The 27,850-nt window shown below is 42.1% G+C and overlaps 1 protein-coding gene across 4 annotated transcripts in view; it reads left to right on the top strand.

The window, feature by feature from the left end:
• The first annotated feature begins 7,803 nt into the window (after positions 1–7,803).
• TRMT9B (tRNA methyltransferase 9B (putative)) overlaps positions 7,804–27,850 on the top strand; it is a 55,343-nt gene continuing 35,296 nt past the window's right edge. For 2 of the 4 annotated variants that reach the window (XM_039539473.1, XM_039539471.1), the window contains exon 1: positions 7,804–7,907. In XM_039539473.1, coding sequence (XP_039395407.1) covers positions 7,870–7,907 — 38 coding nt within the window. In that variant the 5' untranslated portion in view covers positions 7,804–7,869. Of the gene's footprint in view, positions 7,908–8,078; positions 8,157–27,850 lie in introns of those variants that run through there. The other 2 variants (XM_039539475.1, XM_039539472.1) reach the window with 2 other exon arrangements.

Raw genomic sequence — 27,850 nt, 5'->3', positions numbered from 1 at the left:
AATTAAGTGTTCTGCTGAACCAGAATGATCAAATAATGTGATGTCACCATAGTGTGTGTATAGTTCTAATCCATTCCTCAGTTTTCCTCAAGTTCAAATGTTATAGTTTATAGTAACCTGGGACTGTATGTAGAAGGCTAATGGCTACAAGACCATGGTCTAAGGTGAAAGACACTGCAGCCATATACTTCTAATTGGGTAGGCAATGAACAGAAATAGAGACCTGTTTCTGATCTTAAGTACACCTAGGCTATGACTACACTTGAAATGTTACAGTGGCACGGCTCCAGCTGCACTGCTGTAGGGCTTCATTGTAGACACTATAGCGCCGGGAGCGGTTTTCCTGTTGCTGTAGTAAATCCATCTTTTGGAGAGGGGGTAGCTAAGCTGAGAGAAGAATTCTTCTGTTGACTTAGTGCTGTCTATCCCGGGACTAGTCAACATAGCTATGTCTGTCAAGGGTGTGGATTTTTCACACCCTTTTGAGATTATGCCGATATAAATTTTCATCATAGACCAGCCCTGACTTCATAGTCAGGTAACTACACTCTTTATCTACACTCTGTCAGAGGAGAATCAGTGATATTAGTAAAACTTTGTTCTGGCCCAAACTGGAGAAGTCTGATTTTATAACTGATGGCAGGTCTACACTTAAAATGCTGCATCGGCGCAGCTGTGCCACTGTAGCGTTTAAGTGAAGATGGTCATATGCTGATGGGAGAGGAAAGAGTCTACTAGAGCTTCTCCCATAGGTGTAGTTAATCCACCTCCATGAGAGGGGGCAGCTATGTTGATATAGTGCTGTCTACACCGGGGGTTAAGTTGATATAACTATGTCATGCTGGGGTGTGGATTTTTCACCTCCCTGAGTGACTTAGCTATACTGATATAAGTCACTAGTGTAGACCTAGGTTGAATTGAGGGCAAAACATGGCCTTTAACTTAGTCCAAAGTTACAGTGTTGATTTGAGGGAAGAATCAGTGTCTTAATCAGCCACAGATGGCCAAAAATGCCTTCATACATTATAGTAATGCTGTCAGTGATTTTTAGTTCCAGATCCTCAAGGGAACAAATTCACCTGTGTTCGATGTAGCATCTAGAGCTCTAAATTAACTGAAAGATGTTTAAAGACCTGTAGTCAGACAGCTACGTATTGGCTACAAACAGCAGAGGAAGCTTAAGAACCCAAAGATTAAATTCAGTCTTAGGACAGGTATGTAGAGCTCTCACTGAAGTTCTATGAGGGCAGAGAATGGCAGTAACTTATGCCACTAAATGCCTGATTCTGCTAACCTTGCTCTTGCTGAGTTCCTTCATTCTCAAATTGAGCTTAATGGAACTATTGAAGAAATAAATTGTATCTCAATGTAAGTAGCAGAATCTGGCCTTAAATTTGATCGACATACTCCTGTTTCAGGTGGAAACATAGGAAGAATACAGGCATACTGATAAGTAAAAGTAGCAGAATCTGGCCTTAAATTTGATCGACATACTCCTGTTTCAGGTGGAAACATAGGAAGAATATAGGCATACTGATAAGTAAACCCTCTTTTATTCACATGGTGTCACTTCCTGGGGATCTGATTTCACAAACAAACAAGATAGGGACATCTGGAGATCCATATTAATGTACAAGGGCAGAATATTGGCAAATCAACAGTTAAGGAAAGAGTCTATTAGCAGCCTCTTAATTACTTAACAAATTTACAAATATCTAAAATACACAGAACAAATTAGAGGGCAGAATTTGGCCCTATTTGATTTCATCCATGAAGTGTTTTAGTTTAAAACCTTTAGCATGTCTATGAGACAACTGCCTTTTGATGTGTCCTTGCTGGAATTGGTTTGCCAGAATCATCTCTGTGAAGTTCCTGGAATGAGAAGAGTAATAAACTAAAATGCTTCAGTACTGCCAAGGAGAACAGCTCTTTGAACAGTAGATTTAAGATTTTGCATGGGCTGAAGACTCACAGACACACTTTCTCCATTATGCTTAAATTTGAAATTCTGAGAAGAATATATGTTTTTTAATTTAAAGAAGATTTATTGTTTTGTAAAAATAGACACAAAGTAAGAAAAGAAAATATATAGAAACAAGGGTACTTTCTGAAGAGAGAGAACAAACAGGAATTGGTAATACATGTGTTACATAAACATACATTTCAGACTATACAAAACATCATTTTAATGACAATTATAGTAATTACTTACTAGATTCCAGATGCTAAAGAGAGACTCCTTGTTACAACTGTAAGCATAATTTCTCTTAAATGTGTGTCATTAGAAAGAAATATATTCAGTTTTTAAAAATAATTTTAATAGCTGTTACCAATAGACATGTGAAGTTTCCAGTATGAATATCCACTGTACTTTACAATATCTGAAATGAATATTAGAAAATCATAATCAATATATTGCTTTTGTATTTTTCTAGGATGGATCTATATTTTTTTCCTCCAGAACAAACAGGAAAAGGCCAATATGAATAAATATTGTGTGTGCTATCTGACTCATCCAGCAACAGTACCATTCTGAGAGCCGTGCTTTAAACATTTTACTTGTATCCGTATAGCTTTACAAAGCAATCAAGAAATTGGATGAATGACGATCTCATTTGTTGCGAAGGTTCCTTCATACTTTCTCTCGCTCAAGGCTTGACTACATTTGAAACGCTACAGCAGCACAGCTGCAGTTCTATAGTGCTTCAGTGTCTATATTCACTATATTGATGGGAGGGGTTCTTCTGTCAGCACAGTTAATCCACCTCCCCCAGAGATGATAGCTAGGTCAATGGAAGAATTCTTCTGTTGACCTACTGCTGTCTACACTAGGGGTTAGTTCAGCTTAACTACACTGATCAGAATAAGGCTATGGCTATACTAGAGCTCTCTTGTGTAGCCGCTCTAAGTCGACGGGAGAGAGTTCTCCCATCGATTTAATTAATCCACTCCCAACGAGTAATGGCAGCTTTGTCTGTGAGAGAAGCTCATAAGTTATACTGACATAAGTGGTAGCCTCAAGATATACTGGAATACTTTCAGTTTACAGCTAACAATTTTTTAAAAAACTGTACAGACTCTGAAGCATAAAACTATGTAAGAAACCTAAGTTGTACGGCAGGCCAGATGGAAAATTTACTGTGCACATTGACCCTACATTGGAGTAGTCAGTTACTTATTGAATGTATATATTTATTTCAAAGTTTTATTGATTAAGTCAAAACTGAACAGAAATAAAGATAAAACTATGACTGGGCCGGATTCTCCTACCCTTACATTGGGCCAGATTCTCAGCTGATGTAAATAGACTTCTGTGGAGCTACATCAATTTACTCTAGCTGAGGCTCTGTCCTACTGAATTGTACTTTACCCTCAACTTAGTCAATGGTATTACTCAGGAGTAAGGTAGGAGTTATTCTAAATAAGGGTGTCAGAATTGGACCCCCTGACATCAGTTAGGATGCATTTGTGTTATGCAGATTTCTGGGATGAACCCTACTACTGTATTTCATAATTATTATGTTTTAGTTAAACTTTCTGCAAAGCTAGTAGGGTTGGTTGGATCTAATTTAGCTCTGTGATAGGATGAAATGCCTATCTAGCTTTCACTTACAGGGACAAATGCTGCTTGTTTTACATATGGGAAACTTATTGAGTGAGTAGTCTCACTGAAATCAGTGAGTAAGGTGAACAGGAGTTGGGTATTAATGCTTGGCTGTAATACTTAATATGCTTAGCACTTATGCAACATAATGCTTTATAATCTTCAAAGTGCTTTACAAATCTTAACTAACTAATCCTCACAGCAACCCTGTGAGGTAAGAGATGAAAGCCGCGGCCTGAAAACTTTCTCCAACACCAAATTTCCTGAGCATTATATGTACTATATAATGCTCAGGAAATTTGGTGTTGGAGAAAGTTTTCAGGCCTGGGCCTGAAGAAAACAACAACAGCCACACAGCCAGGCCCCAAAATGCATGCAGGTTTACTTTTTAATGGAATAGCTTCACTCCACTCACTCACAATAAATCAGCTCCAACCCTCTCTGCAAATAAATCCCTTTATGGATCTGACCCACAAGTGGCTCCCTAGGCCCACTCACCCAGTCAAAATTTCTACTCCCCTAGGCAAGTCCTAATAAAGTGTACGTTACTCTACTGCTCTTGAGATTTAGATATTTTGACTTCCTAACACAAATTACAGATTTTTTTTTAAAAATCAGTTCTCGTAATGCTAACCTATGTACACTCATGTACTAAAATCTCTGTATGATTCAATTTGTTAGTTCCAGCTGGGAAACTTTTTTACAAGCAGCACAACACTTACATCTTGTTAAACTGAAGATCAAGAAAACTCCCAACCTTATGAATTTCATGTGCAGACCAAATGTACTAAGATAAAGTTTCAATGATTATCTAATCATTACATCTTCATAGAAAATAAGTCTCTGAAAAGTCTTGGCATAAAAAAGGAAGCAACTACTTTACCTTGTGACACTTTGTTGGAAGAAAATCAAGTATAGTAGCTAATACTTGCAACAAAGTTTACAGATTTTCATATACCACTGCCTCATTTCTAATAAGCCAGTGCGCCATTAATTAATAAGTATGCTATCAGGGAATTGATGTTTTCCTTTTGATTTAGTTTACTGATAAGTCTCACTATAAACCTTGTGATTTGAGAGCTGGTACTCTGTATGAAGGACGCTTATAAAAAAAACCATAGTATTGTATAGTATTATGGAAACTGGTCTTGGTTGAAAGATTTATGATATGGGACCTCATTCACCACTGCCTTGCACCTGAAAAGTGAGTGAAAAGATGGTGTAAAATAGTAAAAGCTGCCACTGAGTCAAAACTTTTATTTAATTCACCATTAAAAAAATAAAAAAAGATTATCCAGTGGAAAGGGTTCCAGATATATGGATTTTACAATACAAGGTAAAGAGAAGCTCCCATTTTGAGAAGTAACAAAGAAGGGGTAGAGAGTCCCAGAATGTAATAGTGGTATAAGTGGGTGGGTGGAAACATAAAGGAATGTGTATTTAGCTAGTTTCACATTCTTGACACTTTACAGAATTTTAAACTTTCCAATTTCTGCAAAAAACGAGGCAGGTGCTATACAGACAACAGCCTCTTTTACTACATAATCCTGATCATCTCCTGTCTGTCCTATGCACTGAATGAGGCAGGGATCCACTGGAAAAAAATAGTATGTGATACTGTAATAAACCTCTGTATCATAATGCACAAGGGCGGTGAATTAAAGTTGCACAGGAACTCTGAATTCTGGCATTTCCAAACTTTTGAGTGCTTGACTTTGTAACCTTCATGTTCTCTTAACTTAGGCTTTTTGGATGTAATTTACTATTAGTAGAGTACTGTGGAAGGATGGTGCTTAAAGGATAAAAGTATTCTATTTTACATAGGTTCTTCTACCACTCTCTTCAGCACAGGGCTGCCCGGGGGAGTGGTGGTGGTGGGGGGGACGACAAGTGGGGCAATTTGCCTCAGGCTCTGCAGGGCCCCCCCATGAGAATATAGTATTCTATAGTACTGCAACTTTTTTATGGAAGGGGCCCCCGAAATTGCTTTGCCCCGGGCCCCCTGAATTCTCTGGGCAGCCCTGCTTCAGCATAGAATATAGGCACCATTCAGTAGTGTGTTTAGCTATGTGACTGATATCTATCACATGTGGTTCATTCTTTCTGCCTCTTCACAGGGGGCAGATCCTGCACTAGGCATAAGCAGACTAAGCAATTGCTTAGGGCCCCGAGCAGCTCAAAGGAATCCCCTATTCACTTTTTATTATAAGAACTTGCCAGTGTTAGTATTTGGGGGAGGGGAGACACAAAATATTCCTGCTTAGGGCCCCCATTGGGCTAGCACCAGCTCTGTCAGGGGGGAGAATTGTGTATGTGGTGCAGGGTTTGGATTTTTTTAAACTACGCTGCGTTTATTTTAGAGACGGCAGCTTGAAGTACACCTTGCACTTGGCTTGGAAGGTGATGATGTTTGCGATACCAATTAGTTGCTGTGTAAATTCATTCCACAGTCTTTAAGTGGCCCTCAAGAAAGTTCTGTCTTCTGCATGCACAAGTTTATGGCAGAAAGTTCCATTGTGCCCAAGCAGCAGAGCTGTCAAACACAGATTTCATCCTAGTGCTTTAGGTGATATTTTAGATATGCTGGCCCAGGATATTGCACCTTAAAGATAAGGACCAAGACTTTGAACTTTACTGAATAGTTCTGATATATTTAATACAGTATTAGTTTTCATGTTTACTATCTGTATGCTTCTTCAGGTTGGTTTTTATAGTGTTCATGAGTTTTGGACACTATCATTAGTGGGTAGGATTTTCAAAAGCATCTACGTGACTTAGGAGCACAAGTCCTGGTGAAAGTCAATGAGATCTGTGCTCCTAAATTAATTGGAAACTTTTGAAAATTCCACTCATTGTGTATAAATAGATTCTCTTTTGTTTATTACCCTAGTAAAGTGTTACATATTTTTAAGAGCATAAGAAATGATAATTTACTGTGTTTAAATTATTACAATGGGAATCCGCATGGAACAATTGCAAGCAATGCAGAATGATGGAGGCAGCATTAATCATAAAAACCCTCCAGAGAAATAAAACCTTGTTACATACAGATTCTGTACTTGTGGGAGACATCCGTGAGAGAAAAACTATAAAGAAGGGAATTAAAATTGTAACAATGAGAACTGACTACAGCATGAATAAGAACTTCAGAAACGAGAATCAAAGTAAGGATGAATTCTGACCATGTTCCTGAGGGACATGCAGCAGATGTCATGGAAAAAGGAAAAATAAGAAAAAAAATCTAAGACTGGGTTCAAGGATGACTCCTGGGGTTTGATTATCCTGACATTTGCTTAACATAAGGCCCCTAAATTTCCAGCCACAGGAGCAAAGCTAAGGGCTAGGAGCAAGAGCTGAGCCAGAGATGTGGGAGAAAAAGAACATAATTCTATGAATGACTCAATCATGTCATGAGGCCCTTCCTGACTCCCATTAACAGATCATTCCCATTTCTTCTCAAATGATCCCTTTTACTAAATTCTTCAGCTGCTCAGTTATTTCACAGTATTAAGGAGAGCACTTGAGACCAACCCAGTAAGGGATCCTATTTAGTTCAGAACAACGATTCATACTTGGTATATTTACTCTCTCCCCTTGGGATCTAGGTCCCCTGTCACTTTCCTGTCTCTCCGACTTCATCTTCCCGACTCTTCACGTCAACGTGCGGTTGCTCTTTTCCCAGCTGCTAGGGGGCTCATGCTTATGTAAGACTCTTGGTGCCCCCGTCACATCAGCCTTCTTTGGGGCGGAGGGGGGCAGCATCTCAGGTTTGGAAGGGCGTTTGTTGCCGAAGGATCCCTTCTTACACGCCTGCGGCCAGCTCTAGTTAGGAGGAGGCAGCATCTCCCGCTGCCGCTTTCCTGCTCTCTCCCCGGAGCAGATCTCGCCCACGCCTTTCCATGGCCGGGGAACCAAGTCTCCCTATGTCTAGGTTCCGCGCAGCCCCCCTGCCTCCCCGGCTCAGCCACGCCCGGCCCGCCCCAGGGTGGGGAGCGCGCGCAGGGGCTCGGAGCCCCGGGCCCGGGAGCAGCGCCAGGCGGGCAGGGGCCGGGAGGGGTCACATGAGCAGCCTCGCTACGCTGGGCGCGGGCTGCGCGCTCTCCGCGTCCCGCTCGCTCCCAGCCTGGCGGCGGGGAGCGCTGCCCCGGGCAGGCACCGCGCGGGAGGGGAGGACGCGAGCGGAGCCGGGCAGGCGCCGCCTCCCAGGGCAGGATGCAGCGGCTGCCGCCCGCGGCCGGCACCGGCTGCGCTGACAGAGGCGGCGGATGAGGCAGCTCCCCACGCCCCCCACCGGCAGGTGCAGGTAAGCGGGGAAGGGCCGCAGCCTGCCCTTGAGATGGAGTCGGCAACCGCGATTAATCCGAGCCGCCTCCTGGCGATCTGGCATCCAGGCTTCTAGCGGGTGTGCACACCCTGCTCTGTATCGCTATGGACCACACACATGCACTCTGCATAGTATAGCTATTGACTACACACACACCATAGTATAGCTATAGACTGCACACACACTGCATAGTAGAGTTATATACTGTGCACAGACACACACTGCATGGTAAGTATAGCTATATACTGCACACATTCTATATACTTTGCAAACACTAGGTCTAGATGTGAATGCCATATGTCTTTATGCTCTCTGGATTCAATGTATGGATGTCTACTGTTTCTGCCTGACTGTGCCTGTATTTTCTCTCTCTCCACTCTACTATCCCCCGCTGTAACTTCTTCCCCATGCTCCCTCTTCCTCCCTGTTTTGGAATCAATAACTCTCAGTCATACTGGCAAGCTGCCGCTTTGAATTGCGTGACTTTTCCGTTCCCTGAAAGGAAAATAGGTCGAGTCTTTTTAACAAAAGCCAAGAAAGGGGAACTCAGGATTCAGCCTGGGTCTGGTGATTTTGGGTTCTTACAGGGTTGTAGATCCTGCTCCCGAGGTGGATTATTGTGCTGGTTACTGGCTGCTTTGTCTATTTTGCTGCTCTTGAAAACTTTTAATTATTTTGCAAAGCTTCATTCACCCTCCCTGTCCTCTCCTCCCCTTCAGCTGGAGGCATTGCAAGATATGCCAACTTCTAATGATAAGGGGATGAATAAAAATCTCACTATTAATATTCTTAGTCTCTCTGTTCAGGCGGTGGGTCCACTTCCAGACAGGGAAACGTGATAGTAATCAGCTGTGTCTATACCCTGGTTGCTGTGCCAGGAGTGTAGCTGCTCAGCTGTGACTGGCAGGTTTCTCCCCTCATATTTAATACTCAGCTAGTGTTTGCATATGCATGGACCAAACACACTTTCCTTGAGCAGCCTTCTGGGAAGCTATATGCTATAACCTGGAATCTGTTTAGCTTTTGACACTTCCCAAGTAATTGTGTATTTTCATGTTATTTCTGTTTTTGATAGTTGGATTTAGTACCAATTACAAAGAGTGGGTTTACTAAGAATATATAGAATTTGTAATAGTTGCCTTATTTGAATGCATGTTTTTCAGTTTTGTAGCAGTATTTTAATAAGCCATTTTTACAATTCAAAGCAAGTAATCGGTGAAGAGATATGTTCTGTTTATTCATTCTTCAGCAGTATATTCAAATTGTTATCCAAGTATTGTTTTTGTAATTCCACAGTCCTTATTGTTGCAGATTAATAGTCTGATTTTTCATAAATGCCGAGCCCCTGAGCCCACTGACTTCAGTGTTAGCTGCAGGTGCTCAGCATCTCTGAAAATCAGGCATTAGTTCTTCTTTCTTTTGCAAAGAAAGAGATGAGCATAATTATTTCAACAGTGCTGTTGGGTTGATATGATACAGAGGCTGAAATTCCATGCTGACATCCATTGTTCATCTTGACTTTATCAAGCTGTCATGTGAATTATGCCTCTGCAGTTTATGATTCTGAATGTGAGAATCAGGAAAGAGATATGAAAAACACCAGAGGCAATCTATGCACATGAGCTGTAGAAAAGGTCATTGTGGGAGCTTGGAAAATCCAAAAGGCAGATTATTTTGAAGGACAGTATTTAGAAAATGCTTTTCCTTACTACAATTTATTTTCAGGCTACTATTTATATTTCAGTTATATACACCCTTTTTTTTGTAGAAAATCTGTTTTAGTTGATTCATTGTACCAGCTCAAGAAGAACTGTGGTTTTAAAGATGAAATTAGTGTGCTGATCTTAAAAGTAAAGACTTGATGATTTACGTTGTCTTTTTGTCATACCTTATATACAGAGATATTTCAAAGGCACTGGTGTCATTTTACTTGTCCAGAGAGATGCAAAAGTGAAGCAACTACATTTGCATAGGTAATTTGGCTATGCATTTTAATATTACGTGTGTCAAAAATATCCTCAAAGGGCTTTTGTGCATTCCCACAGGGCTGGCCTTACCCTGAGGCAAACTGAGGCGGCTGCCTCAGGTGCCAGACTGGGAGGGTGCCACTAGGATCCAGAGTGTAGAAAATTGTGTCTGCTGCCGGTGCATATGTATTCTCTCTGCTCTAGATGCACAGAGATGGTGGAGTGCTGTGCTGGAGGAAGGAGGGCACAAGAGACATAACTGGCAGGCAGGAGAAAAGGTGAGAGGGAATAACAGAAAGCTGCAGGGAGAGAAAGGAGGAGGAGTCTCTTATGTACCTCTCTAGCACTCCCACAAGCCTGAACATCAGCTTCTCAGGGAGTTTCCTGTTTCCTGCTGCTTCCCTGAACCCACTTGAGGAGAACAGGCAGTCAACTGAAGTAGTAGGAGCCAGTTGGGCCCTTAAGACACTGATATCTTCCCTCACTCAGGCCCTGCTGCCAGCCTGCTTATTTGTCCCCTACAACTGAGTGTTGAGAGCCACTATAGCAGGCACAGAACAGCAGTCATGAGTAAAAGAAGAAAACGCCCCTCTGGGGCAGCATTCAGAAGAAGAAAGAAAGGAAAGGAAGCTTTTCTATCTAAGCAGGAAGGAGCTCTCCTGAGCTGCATAGACACAAATGTTCACGGTGAGCCTTCCGGCCCCAGTAAGGATGTGAGAGGTGAGGAGATGCCTGATCTTCCAGGTAGTCAGAGTGCAGGTGACCTGGCAGCTACTGCAGCAGTGATTTCCCTACACCCCCCCTGAATTTTCCCAACACCCCCCCTAGTTTTGTGAGCTAGTTACATACCAATTTAGTGACTGTTTGGAAATCTGAATTTAAACAAACATTAATACACACTTTAAAAGCTTATATAGTGTGTGATAAAATATGTGTATCTGAAAAAGTATAATAGATTTGAAAAGTATGAACATAGACTAGCTTTCTTGCTTCCTTATACAGCTGTTTTTTTATGATGTCAGTGCATTCATTTCGGTGATGTTGGTCAACCTAATAATTTCAAATGCTGATTTGTAAGCAAAGTCTAAGGCTATGGCTACACTTGCACTTCAAGCGCTAAGTGTAGTCAAAGCGCCAGCGCTGGGAGAGAGCTCTCCCAGCGCTGTCCGTACTCCACCTCCCTGTGGGGAATAACGTACAGCGCTGGGAGCTGCGCTCCCAGCGCTGGGGCTTTGACCACACTGGCGCTTTGCAGCGCCGCAATTTGCAGCGCTGGAGAGGGTGTGTTTTCACACCCTGCTGCAGCGCTGCAAATTTGCAAGTGTAGCCATGGCCTAAATGAGCTCTCCCTGACAGCTAGTGATGAGCTGGGGGCTAAGGCTTCAGGGCCAGATTATATTTACATTCACACCTAATCTACCTAGGTATCCAGCAAACAGAGCTGTGTTGTCCAAGTGATAGATTTTGGCTGGGGTTGGATTACAAACCACTTGATTGTGGGGGGAAAAGGGATGAAATGTTGTTCTTATTGTATGAGTAAAGGGCAGTAGAACTGTGCTTAGCCTGTGATGATTTGAAGGCATCAAGAGAGAGGGTGGGGACCTGTCCCTCTCCACTGTTTAAAGACAGAGCTGATTAGGCTCCAATAGATAGTCTTTTGTTCTGTTAAGTGACCACTGCAGCTGAAATCACTGACAATCAGGTCTAAGTGCTTAGTCCTGTTGTGGGGACAGTGTTCCTGTGGGTACAGTGTTTTTGTGTAAGAGACAGCCCAGACTGCACTAGCAGCGGGGTTCCCGCACTGAGAGCTCAGCTGAAATCACTGAGAGCTGGTGGAACCTCAAGAGACCAACTCAGAGAGGTCACAGTGGTAGGTGACAGCAGAAGGTGACTGTGCAGGGCCATTGGCAACAGAGCGGTGCAGTGAACGGTGGCACAACGAACAGCCGTGGCCAGAGCAAACTGTGCCTTTTTGTCCCCCACCTGGAAGGTGTACTCATGTGAAAGCACCTCTGAACTCTGAGTCTCCACTGACCAAGGACAATACCGGTGAGTGGAGTGTGGTGGAGGGAAAAGAGAGGGGCATGTTAAATAAACATTTGTTTGTTGGACTATATTTTAGTCACTTTGCTCCAGAATTCTAGATTTGTGACTGGGAATGGAAACTTATATAAATATGTTTCCCAGTAGGCCAAGATTTTTAAAATGCAGTATTTTCCAAGGTTGTTATCTCACATTGTTGCTATCTTGGGAGGTCATTATGTTGGGGAGTTTCTGTACTAAACATTTTTATTATAATTAATTTTTACATAAGAATGGTCATACTGGGTCAGACCCATGGTCCATCTAGCCCAGTACCCTGTCTTACAACAGTGGTCAAGGCCAGGTGCTTCAGAGGGAATGAATAGAACAGGGAATCATCAAGTGATCCATCCCCTGTTGCCCATTCCCAGCCTCTGGCAAACAGGCTAGGGACACTCAGAGCATGGCGTTGCATCCCTCTCATCCTGGCTAATAGCCACAGATGGACCTGTTCTCCAGGAATTTATCTAGTTCTTTTTAAAATCCTGTTATAGTTTTGGTCTTCACAGCATCCCCTGGCAAAGAGTTCCCTGGGTTGACTTTATATTGTGTGAAGAAATACTTCCTTTTGTTTTTTTAAAATCTGCTGCCTATTAATTTCATTGGGTGACTGCTAGTTCTTGTGTTATGTGAAGAATTAAATAAAATTTCCTTATTCACTTTCTTCGCACCAGTCAAGATTTTGTAGACCTCTATCATATCCCCATTAGTCATCTCTTTTCTAAGCTGAAAATTCCCAGTCACTTTAATCTCTCCTCCTGTTTCATACCCCTCATCATTTTAGTTGCCCATCTCTGTACCTTTTCCAATTCCAATATATATATTTTTAGGATGAGTGACCAGATCTACACACACTATTCAAGGTATGCACATACCATGGATTTATATAGAGGCAATATGATATTTTCTGTCTTATTATCTATCCCTTTCTTAATGATTCCCAACATTGTTTGCTTTTGTGACTGTTGCTGCACATGGAGTGGATGTTTTCAGAGAACTATCCACAATGACTCCAAGATCTCTTCCTTGAGTGTTAACAGCTAATTCAGATGCCATCATTTTGTATGTATAGTTGAGATTGCTTTCCAATGTGCATTACTTTGCATTTATCAACACTGAATTTAATTTGCCATTTTGTTGCCCAGTCACCCAGTTGTGTGAGATCCCTTTGTAGCTCTTCACAGTCTGCCTGGGACTTAATTATCTTGAATAGTTTTGTATCATCTGCAAATTTTGCCACCTCACTGTTTACCCATTTTTCCAGATGAATATGTTGAATAGGACTGGTCCCAGTACTGACCCCTCAAGGATACCACTATTTATCTCTCTCCATTCTGAAAACTGATAATTTATTCCTACCCTTTGTTTCTCGTCTTTTAACCAGTTACTGATCCATGAGAGGATCTTCCCTCTTACCCCATGATGGCTTACTTTTCAAAAGTCAATTTAAATTAAATACATTTTTTTAAAATTATATATTTTTTTAGAAATCTAGATCTGTTATGTGTTTTGGTGTAACTTGCATTTTCCTTATGTTAAATTTGCATTATCCTAACAAAACATTTACTTTGTTCACTTTCTTCACATCAGTCAAGATTTTATAGACCTTTAGCATATCCCCCCTTAGTCATCTCTTTTCTAAGCTGAATATTCCCAGTCATTTTAATTTCTTCTCCTATTTCATACCCCTAATCATTTTAGTTGCCCATCTCTGTACTTTGTGCATTTCCAGTATGTATTTTTTGGGATGGGGTAACCAGATCTGCACACAGTATTCAAGGTGTATATGTGTCATGGATTTATATAGAGGCAATATGATATTTTCTGTCTTCTTATCTATCACTTTCTTTAAAAAGCAAAGGTTTCAGAGTAGCAGCCATGTTAGTCTGTACTGCAAAAAGAACATAAGCTTTCATGGGCTACATCCAATGAAGTGGACTGTAACCCACGAAAGCTTATGCTCAAATACATTTGTTAGTCTCTAAGGTGCCACAAGTGCTCCTGTTCTTTTTAAAAAAGCAAACAGAATGTTGGGAATCACTGACTGCCGCTGCACGCTGAGTGGATGTTTTCAGAGAACTATCCACAATGACTGCAAGATCTTTCTTGAGTGTTAACAGCTAATTCAGACTCCTTCATTTTGTATGTATAGTTGAGATTGTTTTCCAATGTACATTACTTTGCATTTATCAACATTAAATTTCATCTGCCATTTTTGTTGCCCAGTCACCCAGTTTCATGAGATCCCTTTGTAATTCTTCGCAGTCTGCCTGGGACTTACCTATCTTGAATAGTTTTGTATCATCTGCAAATTTTGCCACCTCACTGTTTACCCATTTTTCCAGATCATTTATGAATATGTTGAACAGCACTGGTCCCAGTACCGACCCCTCAGGGATACCACTATTTATCTCTCTCCATTCTGAAAACTGATAATTTATTCCTACCCTTTGTTTCCCATCTTTTAACCAGTTACTGATCCATGAGAGGACTTTCCTCTTACCCTATGATGGCTTACTTTTCAAAAGTCAATTTAAATTAAATACTTTTTTTTTAAATGTATGGTTTTTTAGAAATCTAGACCTGTTATGTGTTTTGGTGTAACTTTCATTATTCTTATGTTAAATCTGCATAATCCTAACAAAACATTTACTTTATTCATATCTTTTTTATATATCTCATTGGTCCTGACACCCCCCCTGTAAATTCGAACACCCCCCCTAATTTCAATTCCTGGGGAAACCACTGTACTGCAGCATCCATATCTCCATCTCAAATGGATATAACCATGCACATTCCTGAAGAAAAGCATAGATCAGAGAAGAGTGTGGTGGAGGTGCAAGAAAGAGCTGCTGCTGAGTTTAGTTCCTTAAGTCTAGATGATCCTGGACTGTACTTGTACTTCCTTGTACTTCATGGGCCACAGCAAGTGAAAAACTTCATGTTCCCTCATGATACATTTCAGCAGGATCAAGTCCAAAAGCTGTTCTGAAATATATGTACACAAATAAGATGACCACTCTCTTTCCAAATGGTTTTGTTGCTCTGCGCATACTTCTAACACTCCCTGTAACAGTTGCCAGTGGAGAACGCAGCTTCTCCAAGCTGAAGTTAATAAAAACACATCTATGCTCCACAATGACATAAGAAAGGCTGGTTGGCCTTGAAACCATCTCAACAGAGCATGAGCTGGCCCAGACTGTGGACCTTCAGCAGGAAGCAGTTCAGATCTTTGCAATCAAGAAGGCATGGAAAGCACCACTTTGATTATTCAAACATATGAAAATGCCAGTGTTTACTGTGCAGACAAGAAAAGTTACATTTGCTGTTCAGGCATTTGAAAGTTAAGTGTTAATTAAAATTTTTGAACCTGGCATTTTAAATTGTTAGTTTTCCTTTATTGGGGTAGGTAGCAGAGCAGTACCATGAGAGGAGTAGAACAGGAAGAAGGCAGAATTGAGACCTTTCAAAGTTTTGGCCCAAGCGAGGTGGCATGGGGGCGTCATTTGAGCTCCCCGCCTCAGGTGCCAAAATGTTGTGGGCTGACCCTGCATTCCCAGACTATATATATATTCATTTATGTAAGTGAAACTACATTTGTAGAGAAAACAAACAAACTAGTCTTTATAATATTTCTCATTGGAAAGTTGTATAAATCTTATTTTATGATTGAGCTCAATTCCACCCTCAGAGTTAGGGAGCAGATTCCAAAATTTAGAATCATTCATGCAGTAAAGGGACAGCCAATGAACAGTCTCCATTAATAACTTTTGATATCAGCAGGTGTTTTGCCATCCATTCTGGACTGTTGAATCAGAAAGTGGAATGACAAAATATTCTGCAAAAAAGTCAAGGCTACTCACAGTGCATACAAATAAGCATGTGTCTAAGTCTTTGGAGGAACAGGGCCTAAATATGCAAGTGTACGTCCCCATATTGGGCAAAGACGGTGGGGAAGCATGTTATGTGAGAATGCCACATCTAGAAATTTGTCCCCAGCTATACTTGTAAACATAATGCTATTTGTATAATGCTTAGAGATCTATTGATATTTTCACATGTGCAGAATCAAACCCATTCTATTTACATCTTTTAAAGAATGTAGTAATGCCCAGTTTATTTAAATAGTTCAGTCTACACTGTCACAGTTCAGGGCAACTGAACCTGTATTTCCCCTCCATGGTCTAGCAAGGGCACCCACTTTTAGGCTTCTGGGTCCCAGCTGTCACCCCTCTTGGGCAGAGACCTACATCTCTCTCTCCTCACTGTTTTTTTTTTTTTTTTCCCCAGTCTGAACAATTCCCTGCTGACACTGTTCTTCCCAGTGAGCCAGACTGCCTAGCCAGGACATCTCTGCTTTGCTTTCTCTTCAGAGGCTTCTGCATAGCGTAACTGCCACCAATTACAAGTTAGCACACAGTCCTTTATAAGCCAGCACACGTATTAAGGTGAAAGCATTACAGAGAAGACATGAAAAACAATAAAAGAAACTACATGCACGCTGAAGAAGAGATTACCCCTTGCTCTCAACTCCAGCAGGGACACTGGTAAGAGTCACTCCCTCAAACCTGTCATAGGCCATATAGTGCCACCCCTTTCCCCCCGCTGAATTAGTGTGGCACTGCACTTACTCCCTGCCTCAGTTTCCATTCTCAGGGAGCCAATAACTTCACTTCAGACATTCCTGACGTGTGACCCAATAATACCCTCCTTAGGACTTGTTTATTACAAAACCTCATACAAAGGGGGCCATAACAATAAGTCCCAAATAAACAAAAGGTGTTTCTGGTTTTCAAGGTTCCTTTATAGTCTGTCCTCTAAGTTCTGTTCTCAGTCTTTATGTTTCTCTTTATGGCAGGAGGCTCAGGCCCTCCTGCTGGAGCTTGGGTAGTTCAGGCAGTTATTGTCCCACTCTTTACTAGGAGTTCCCAGCTCTCCTCCTGGAGCTGGGTTGCAATTTATCTCCCTTAACTGGTCCCATTTAATCTTCAGGCTCAGAGGGTTTAGCTGCCTTCTCCTCCTGTTGTCTGCTCCCTATTAACTCAGGACCCTTCTTACTCCTTGCAGTGTCTGCAAGCATCTGCCCTACTATAAAGGAGGAATAATATTTATGCTGTCCCCTTCTTCTAGCTCATTTCTTATTGGCTTTGTGACAGCTGGCTGCCCCACCCTCTGCAAGGTTCCAGGTCCCAGGCCTTTAAAGATGCAGTTACTTCTTCCTTTCTTCCCATATCTCCTCAGGCTTTGTGTATCAAACCACCCCCAAACTCTTATAGGGCCATGCCATGTGACAGACAGGACTGATCAGTAGGAAGTACTGCCCTTAAGGGGCAGACTACCCCACCACAAACCCCACATAGGCCAGACAACATAAGACTTTTGGACAAACAGAGTCAAGTGGTTTGCCCAGGGAATCTCTAGGGAGAGGTGAATTCAAATTCCCACCTCTGGTTATGCAAAACCCCAGGTTTTTGAAGCTACACCCTGAGCTTTTTCTGTGGTTACAGGTTCATAACTGCTTTAGCTCAGAACAAGCATCAACATGAATTGGATAACCTTTCCTTTATACAGGTTTCAGAGTAGCAGCCGTGTTAGTCTATAGCTGCAAAAAGGAAAGTAGAGACTTGGAGACTAACAAATTTATTTGAGCATAAGCTTTTATGGGCTACAGCCCACTTCATCGGATGCACAGAATGGAACATATAGTAAGGAGATATATACGCATACAGAGAACATGAAAAGGTGGGAGTTGCGCTACTAACTCTAAGAGGCTAATTAATTAAGAGAAAAAACTTTTGTAGTGATAATCAAGATAACCCATTACAGACAGTTTGACAAGAAGGTGTGAGGATACTTAACATGGGGAAATAGATTCAATGTGTGTAATGACTCAGCCACACAAGTACTCCTTTTCTTTTTCCTTTATACGGTTTGGGCCTTTGATCTTCAGATTCCAATAACAGGTGACCTGTATATAATCATGCTCTCCTCAGGGTGTAGCTTCAAAAACCTGGGGTTTTGCATAACCAGAGGTGGGAATTTGAATTCACCTCTCCCTAGAGATTCCCTGGGCAAACCACGTGACTCTGTCCAAAAGTCTTATGTTGTCTGGCCTATTGTTCAATATAGTCCTTTGAAATTCAGAACACTTCCCAGGGCTCACAATAATACATAACCTTTACATTTAATACAATGTACTCTAAATATACTTATTTCAGTCCGGTTTTTCAAACTGGGTGAAAGCAGTAGGAGGTCAAGTAACTTGCTCAAGATCACAAACTTCACTAGTGACTGAGCTGTGGTCACAAATGAAGGTCTTTTCAGTTGATTTCAGCCCAGTGCTCTCTTTCCACAGTGTGGGAAAAATACTTAAACTCTGTACATTCACCTATCCTTGGATCCTATACCGCTGAAGTCAATGGGAGCTTTAACATGGACTCCAAATGGGTGCAGGATCAGGCCACTAGGTAGTGAACCTGGCAGATTGTGCCATTGGCAGGAGGGAGGCTTCTGCATGTGGAGGGTGTAGAGGGGGCACGCTGGCAAGCCTGGAAGAGTGCAAGGAAACACTGGGAAAGCAGGTTCCAAGTCTTTGGATCCCAATGCTTTTGCACAGTGCTTCTATCTCTGTGCTATGCCATATCATAGCAGCATGGCTCACTCAAGAGAGATGTTGCCATTGGCTCCCACACTATGGCTATTCACACATATCTTTCTCCAAGGGGAGCTGTTGTCATGAAGGCAGAGTGCACCTGTAAGAGAAGCATTAACTTTTACATGGGTTTCTTCTGGGACATCCAACATTTTTTGAGGGGATCATTCCCTGGCACCTCTCCTCAGAAAACCCTCAAAGCCAGCTTGTTGGTGTGAACATGAAGGGACTGTGGTAAGCTCATAGAGAACAGGAAGCATGCTACATAGCTGCTGTTCCCCCTTCCATGTATTTTTTCACATATTTGCTCCCTGAAATGCACCACATAGGGGAATATTTGATCCTTAATTTTCAGTTGTTTTCTCTTTGTCTTATAAATAAACTATCAAAATAATGACAACATTGTTGCTTAGTAAAAATAATAAGTCAAGAGAATAGTTCTCTAGAAACTAATTTTCATAACTGTCAAGTCTTGTTACATGTTTTCCTCATTATATCATAACAATTAAATGTTAATAAACAAAAAGGGAAAAATCATAAGTAGCTTAAAAATGCACACAGTTTTTCTGAAGCAGAACATTAGTAATGGAGATATGACAATGTAGATATCTCAGACAGCTGTGATGGAGTTCACTTGTCAGAGTGGTGCTGCCTGCTGGCTGTCTCAGGGATTAGCTCTCTTAGCCAGCATGCTGTATCACGGCGGTGCCTCTCCTGCCACCTTCTCTACCTGCAGACCCATCTTAGCCCAGGAACCACTGTGTCTTTCATGACTCGGCCCTCCAGCCATGCCACCACTTGTGTCCCCCCACCCGCAAACAGCAGTGTGGGGGGAAGTATCTCCCAGTTCTATAGTTCAGCCACTTCCCCAGTGGTGAGGCACCCCACTCCTCCCAATCCCAGCCCAGGGACCCTTAGCTAGCAGCTTCCAGCTGCCTCTCCTTAACTTCTCTGCCAGAACTGCTTCAATTCCCTGGGCCACTTCCTCACAGCCCAAGCACCTTCTTTGCCCTCTTCTCAGGGCCTCCAGCATCACATCCAAGAAGCCAGCCAGGAGCTCCCTCTTGTCTCCTGGTCCCTGCCAGCAATTGCTCTGTCCAAGATACTACTTCCTGCAGCCTACTAAGAACACAGTCCTCTCTCCTTGAGTTCCTTGCAGCAACAGACCCTGCTCTGCCCTGCAATTCCCTTTTATGTGAGCAAGCTGGGCCTTGATTGGTTGCTCTGTGCAGCCTCTATCTGATTGGCTGCTCCCTGCACAGCCTCCTTAGGCTGCTTTTAACCCCCTTTCTGGTGCAGGGTGAACACCCCATCACAACAACATTAGGTCTTTCTTTCCATGCTGATCAGGAAAGATCACTTCATCTTCACAGATCTCAGAGACTGAGTGTTTTTCTGTATCTAAAATTGAGGTCGACTTAGCTTCATCGCTCAGGGCTGGGAAAAATTTTGTGCCCCGTGTGATGTAGTTAGGTTGACCTATCTCCCACTGTAGATGCAGGTAGGTTAATGGAAGAATTCTTCCATTAACCTAGCTACCACCTCTCAGAGAGGTGGATTATCTACACCGATGGAAAAACTCCTTCCATCGATTACAGGGAGTCTCTACAGCACTATGGCAGTGGTAGCTGTGCCTCTGGCTGCTGTAGTCTAGACATATCCTGAGGGTCAGATCATCAGCTGGCATATATTGGTATAGCTCATGTAGGGCTGTTAAGATGAGGTGATATTTCAATGGATGTTTTTTACTTCAATAGATCTATTCTTATTTACCCCCAGTGTTTTGGACTACTAGGCTGCTATGACGTTACACCTGTCAGGGATTGTCTAGATTAGGGGTCGGCAACCTCTGGCATGCGGGTGGGCCAGTCAGTTTGTTTACCTGCCGCATCGGCAGGTTTGGCCAATCGCGGCTCCCACTGGCCGCGGTTCGCTGTCCCAGGCCAATCGGGGTGGTGGGAAGTGCCGCGGGCTGAGGGTCGTACTGGCCGCGGCTTCCTGCTGCCCCCATTAAGAACAGCAGCAGCTGTGGGCCAAAATCAGTGGTGACTTGCACCCTATGGAAGTATGGCTTATTCTCGGATTTGAATTTAGTGAACCATAAATTTCTTGGGTTGTTATTGTGGCTATAATCTCCTTCTATTGATATCATATCATCTATTGAAATTATGCCTTTCCTAAAAAAATGCTTCTAGTTCTAGTTCCCCACATACTCCCTCCTGTATCAACAGTCATTTGGAAAAGTCCGATGAAGTGGATAAAACACAATAAAATATCCATCTCTGTAAGAGTCAGCTAAGCATTTTAAAAATACAGAGGGGAAGTTTCAATATTGGGAAAGAGATTTATCACTGTTAGACAGCAAAGAAGATAAGAATTATTTTTAATTGTAAATATGTGAAAATTGGGCTAAATTTATCCCTAAGGTGATATGTACCCATTTTCAATATGGGGATAGTTGAAATCCCCCATTATTATTGAATTTTTTATTTTAATAGCCTCTCTAATCTCCTTGAGCTTTTCATAGTCACTATCACCATCCTGGGCAGGGGGTATCTCTACTACTATATTCTTACTATTTGAGCATGGAATTACTATTCATAGAGATTCGATGGTACAGTTTAGTTCATTTAAGATTTTTACTTCATTTGATTCTATGCTTTCTTTCACATATAGTGCCACTCTCACACTAGAATGACCTGTTCTATCCTTCTGATATATTTTGTACCCTGGTATTATCCTTATTCCACCAAGTTACTGTGATACCTATTCTGTCAATATCCTCCTTTAATACAAGGCACTCTAGTTCACCCATCTTATTATTTAGACTTCTAGCATTGGTATATAAGCACTTTAAAAACTTGTCACTTTTTAGCTGTCTCCCATTACATGATATTGAAAGAGACTTGTTTTCATTTAACTTTTTTTCATCAGATCCTACCTGTATTTTATCATCTTCCATACTCTCCTTCTTACTAGGACATAGAGAATCTCCATTAGTAGATCCTCCCTTAAGGGATGTCTCTGTCCGAACCACGTGCTCCTCCACACTGTTGGCTCTATGACCTTTTTATGCCAGCAATCTGCTTCCATTTTGGTTTAGATGGAGCCCATCCTTCCTGTATAGGCTCCCCCTTTCCCAAAAGTTTCCCCAGATCCTAATAAATCTAAGCCCCTCCTTCCTACACCATCATCTGATCCATACACTGAGATCCTGCAGTTCCGCCTGTCTAACTGGCCCTGCGCGTGGAACTGGAAGCATTTCAGAGAATGCTACCATGGAGGTCCTGGACTTCAATCTCTTACCTAGCAACCTAGATTTGGCCTCCAGGATCTCTCTCCTATCCTTCCCTATGTCATTGGTACCTACATATACAACGACCACCGGCTCCTCCTCAGCACTACACATAAGTCTATCTTGATGTCTCAAGAGATCCACAACCTTTTCACTGGGCAGGCAAGTCACCATGCAGTTCTCCCGGTCATCACAAACCCAGCTATCTATGTTTCTAATGATCAAATCGTCCATTACTAATACCTGTGTCTTCCTAATAACTGGATTTCCTCCCCCAGAGAGGTATCCTCAGTGCGAGAGGATACTACATAATCTGGAAGGAACATGGAGTGAATCCGATCCTGATGGCAATGAGCTCAGAACAGCCTAATACACAAAATGTATTCTTCTGCATGATTATTCTTTCTTTGAAACTGTATATTGCCCATGTTGACTGCAAGGGATGAACATGCTAGGAGAGGAAAAAATATTTTCAAGAATAGTAGACAAAATAAATGTTAGGGAAAAAACTGATTGAAAACATCCAGAATATCCACGTAATCATTCTATATGTATTTTGAAAGTTCCAAGTACAATCTAAAAGACTCTAAAATGTCTTCATTTTAGAAAATGGTTGAGAATTAAGATGTAATGATGAAGAAGTACATTTATTAGCATGAAAATAGATATAAAATAGAATTTAGAACAGTGCCTTTAATTGATTTGATAGTAATAGAATTTCATTCATAAAAATCTAAAAAAAGAACTAAGTTTTTGTCTCATTTGATGCTTACTCAATAATTTAACTAGTCTCTGAAGTGAATGCAAATGAGATATACTGTTTTTCATCAATAAGATGGCAATCACAAGGTAAAAATATTATTCTTTCCTATAATAAAACCAAAAATTAACATAATCCCTGATTACAACTACATGCTTATTGGTTAAGGAATGTTTTATGTTTTTTCTTAGTAATAAAGTTACACTATTGATAGCCTTTGGTTTCTGGTGCAGAAGGGCTCATTTGGGCAAGTGCTTTGGATGATAGGCTAAAAATTCAAAATGATCTGGACAAACTGGAGAAATGGTCTGAAGTAAATAGGATGAAATTCAGTAAGGACAAATGCAAAGTGTTCTACTTAGGAAGGAACAATCAGTTGCACATATACAAAATGGGGAATGACTACCTAGGAAGGAGTACTGTAGAAAAGGATATGGGGATCATAGTGGATCACAAGCTAGGTATGAGTCAACAGTGTAACACTGTTACAAAAAAAAGCAAACATCATTCTGGGATGTATTAGCAGGAGTATTGTAAGCAAGACACGAGCAGTAATTCTTCCGCTCTACTCCGCGCTGATTAGGCCTCAAGTTGAGTATTGTGTCCAGTTCTGGGCACCATATTTCAGGAAAGATGTGGAGAAATTGGAGAAAGTCCACAGAAGAGCAACAAAAATGATGAAAGGTCTAGAAAACATGGCCTATGAGGGATGATTTCAAAAACTGGGTTTGTGTAGTCTGGAGAAGAGAAGACTGAGAGGTAACGTGATAACAGTTTTCAAGTGCATATGAGGAGGAGGGAGAAAAATTCCTGTCATTAATCTCTGAGGATAGGACAAGAAGCAATGGGTTTAAATTGCAGCAAGGGCAGGTTAGGTTGGACGTTAGGAAGTCATGGTAGTTATGCACTAAAATAAATTGCCTAGGGAGGTTGTGGAATCTCTGGAGTTGGAGATTTTTTTTTAAGAGCAGGTTAGAAAAATACCTGTCAGGGATTGTCTAGATTAGGGGTTGGCAACCTCTGGCATGCAGGCGGGCCGGCCAGTTTGTTTACCTGTCGCATCGGCAGGTTCGGCCAATTACAGCTCCCACTGGCTGTGGTTCGCCATGGCAATGGGGGTGGCGGCCAATGGGGGTGGCGGGAAGCACCGCAGGCCGAGGGACGTACTGGCCGCGGCTTCCTGCTGCCTCCATTGGCCTGGGACGGTGAACCGCGGCCAGTGGGAGCCACGATCGGACGAACCTGCCGACATGGCAGGTAAACATACTGGCCCGGCCTGCCAGGGTGCTTACCCTGGTGAGCCGTGTGCCAGAGGTTGCTGACCCCTGGTCTAGATAATACTTAGCCCTGCCTTGAGTGCAGGGGCTTGGACTAGAAGACCTCTTGAAGTCTGTTCCAGTCCTATGATTTTTAGAACACGTATTTTTAGAGTATATATGTTAATAGCTTCATCAGTGGTCTGATAGAGAGGCAAACAGCACATTATGGCCCTGATTCAGCAAAACAATTAATTTTAAGCACCAGGTACACCACGGAAGTCAATTTGTAAATTAGATTAAATTGTGATGTATTGAATATAGTAGTGAGGACAGTTTAAGGACCTACAGTGACGAGCAATACGGGCAGAAAATAAAAGGAAAGTTATACTAGTCACATGCATACTAATTTATCTGGGAAAAAATAATCTAAAATACAGATATTTAATAGGGGAAGGTAACTGAGAAAGCAGTAAGGCCAGAAGAAACAGGATGATAGTGAACAACTGATTACCCTTATGAGGATGCAGTGCAATTTGTCACAACAAAAAAGATGTTCACAAATTGGAGAGAATACAGAGAAGGGCAACAATAATATCTCAGAGCTGCATGGATTGATTAATCAGGATCAAAACAACTAAATATATATAGCTTGGTTAACTGAAACTAAGGGAGAGAAAACATCGTAACCGTTTACAAGCATTTGAGGAGTATAAAGACCGAAAAGGGGTTGTGTGATAGATTTGTAGCTGACTGTAATAATTTATAAATACTGTATCTTAACCTTATTAGGATATTTACTGTATGATCTGTTGGATTAAATCAACAGAGCTGTTGGGGAAACAGGAAGGCGACACAATGACTTCAGATAAGAAGTCCTTCAACAATACTTGGGGGATTGTTACAAGACAATGGCAGAGAAGTTGGTTGGAGGTGTCGGGGAAGTTAGATTTACCAGGGTCTTCATTTTAAGGATGGTAAGGCCTAAGGTAAGGTAGAGATGCACATAGATCTTCTGTTGTTTTTAAAATCCTTTTCCTTGTATGTTATGCGTTGTTCCCACAGTTCAGAATAAATAATACTTTGTTCTGAGAAGGCTGCTTGGTCACTGTATTCACTATTGGTCACAGCTCCCAAAGGGCAGAGCTGCAGGTGTGGAACCTAGTTAGACCTGTTGGGGGTAAGCACGGTTGATACACAGGGTACTCTAGCCCTGGACCTGGTCTAAGGCCTGGTCTACACTAAGGGCGGGGGTGTCGAACTAGGGTACGCAAGTTCAGCTACGCGAATAGCGTAGCTGAACTCGAAGTACCCTAGTTCGACTGACTTACCCGTCCAGACGCGGCGGGGTCGAACTCCGCGGCTCCAAGGTCGACTCCGCCACCAAGGTCGACTCCGCCACCGCCGTTCGCGGTGGTGGAGTTCCAGAGTCGATCGGAGCGCGCGGGGAGTTCGAACTATCGCGTCTTGATTAGACGCGATAGTTCGAACTCCGAGAAGTCGAACTCACCGCATTGACCCGGACGGTGAGTATAGACCTACCCTAAGAGTGGGAGAATCACAGGATTCCACCTCAAAGAAGGTAAAGGCATGAGGGCTGAGACCCGAGGGAATGCACTCAGAGAAACCAGAGAGAGAGAGGGTCAGAGGTGCAGCTAGCCCTGTAACCATGGCAGATTGTTTAGCAGAGTATCAGGAAATATAACTAGGAGGCTCTTGAACTCTTGGTTGTAAAACTGTTTTGGAGGCTTCTGTGGCAGATCGGCCTTTCTACCAAACAGGGGTGGGCTGCTTGTGCTTAGGAATGAATCTCTTAATGATCTCCTTTAGTTTAAATCCAAGTCAGAATGTACATAACAGACAACACTGAAAAACCTCCTATTACTTTGAACAAAGATGAAGAACAAAAACAGCAGCAAAGCTTACACAAATGAATGTAGCACCACTGTGACACAGAGGCTCATTGGTGCCAATGGGCAAAGGGTTCACTGTTCCTTACAAGCAAATATTGTCTCAGACCTGCCAAACTCACTATACCTAATACATCACTTCCATGGCATTTATCCATGCAGGGTAGCATGTGAGGTCCCCAAAATGAAAGCTTGTAACTTACTGATACTCAGAATCATTGCAAGATGTGTTTACTGGTAATAGTTAAGGAATAATTTAACTATATTGAAAACTATGCCTTATGGTCTTAGAATAAAAGTTTGTCATCAGGCAATCATATGTCTCAGTGATGGCCTGTCCAAGCGGGAAGGAGTTGTCACTCCTACCTGGTCAACCAGTGATGTAATGCAAGGGTAAATTGTCTGCTGTTGCCCCATTCCAGAACTGAAAATGGAAAACAAAGACAACTGCAAACAATCAAAACTAATTGAGGTAAAAAGGAACATTAGAACAGACAGGGGATCACCCTGTCCATGAATAAAGACAAAAGACTAATTTGATATATCTCAGGGTGGAGAAAGTCACTCTCCATCCATTCACTGAGTAGACATCCTGTTGAGTGGAGAGGTGTTTCAAGAAAGATTGGATCCTGGTTCCTGGGAAGCCAATCAGCTCTGCAAGAGATTGAACTTGGGGGAGGAGGGACATACATTGTTAGATAGGATAGGTAACTATTAATAAATGTAGGTCCTAATTTGCATTTTATTGTTTTGTATTGTAACCATTTGTTTCCATCACTATCTCTTGTTTCTAATGGAACCTCTATTCTATCTGAAATAAAGTTTTTGCTTCATTGTAAGTGCTTACAAGTGTGATGTGTTACACAGGATCATTGATTTAATGTAAAACTCATAAACTGGAGGGAACAGTGCTCCTTTGGGAGCAGAGGATCTGGGATTTCTGCAAGTAGCCAGTACCAAGGGCTGGATATTACAGGGGAATGCTTCAAGGGGATTCAGGGACTGAGGAGCACCTCTTGTTAACCTGCAAGGCAAAGACAGGGCTGGCAGAGCCCAGAAGAGCGTGCCTGAGTGACTTTAAAGCTGGTGGTATTAGGCAGCTAACCTCCAGCCACCACAGGCAAGACTCATGGAGGCAGAGGGTAACAAGGTGAATTCTTTAGTACCCCGAGAACCATCACACCATGTTAAGGCTGATTCCCCACTCTGGCACTTTGAGTGCAGAAGGTGGGGGCCCACAAGGATTCTAAAAATTAATACTGGCCACTCCAGGCTTGTATTAAACTCCCAAGGTTACAGCTTTTCTCTGACCGTGGATGGGTAAATGCTGCCACTACCCAAGTGCAAAACCCCTTTGAGAACCCAGGCAGGTGCGCTTGGGAATTCCTTCCTCAGAGGTACCCTCAAGCCCTTTCACCCCCCTCCAGGGAAGAGCTGAGAAAGGGGGGAAAAAAAGGAAATCAGCTGTTGCCACCAGCTAATTAAACAACATGTGCACAAACCTCTTAGGACACAAAAAATCCAATCCTGTTCTTAAAAAAGGTAAATCTTATTAAAAACAAAAAAAGAAAATACATCTGGAATCTCAGGCTATTGCTAGATTTTTTTTAAAACTACTTACAAGGATTCACATCAAGAATAACTTTCTTGAGGTCCAGCTTAAAGGTTACAAGCAAAATAAAAGCATCTGGGGTTAGCACAGAGGAATCCAGAAGCCATAAAGAGATAAACCTAATTGTGTTTTCCTAGACATTTCCTGATCTACTTACATATCTGAGGTTTCAAATGAATAGTTTCTAGGTATGATCTGATGATTTTTCATACCTGGCCCAAGCTCTTATAGCATAGCTTCTCTCTCCTTTCTCTCTGGGAGAACACCACAGACAGACAAAAGGGGAGTCTTGTTTCAACTGTAAAAAGTTCTAGCCTTTCCATTAGCTCTTTTGGCCAGGTGCCCACTCACTTCCTTTTACCTATGCGTAGCAGTGAGACTTTTTAAC

Source organism: Mauremys reevesii, linkage group 5, assembly GCF_016161935.1.
Source record: "Mauremys reevesii isolate NIE-2019 linkage group 5, ASM1616193v1, whole genome shotgun sequence".
NCBI classification, from domain to species: Eukaryota; Metazoa; Chordata; order Testudines; family Geoemydidae; genus Mauremys; species Mauremys reevesii.
The sequence above is the reverse complement of the archived record's forward strand: the minus strand, read 5'-3'. Positions and strand labels throughout refer to the sequence as shown.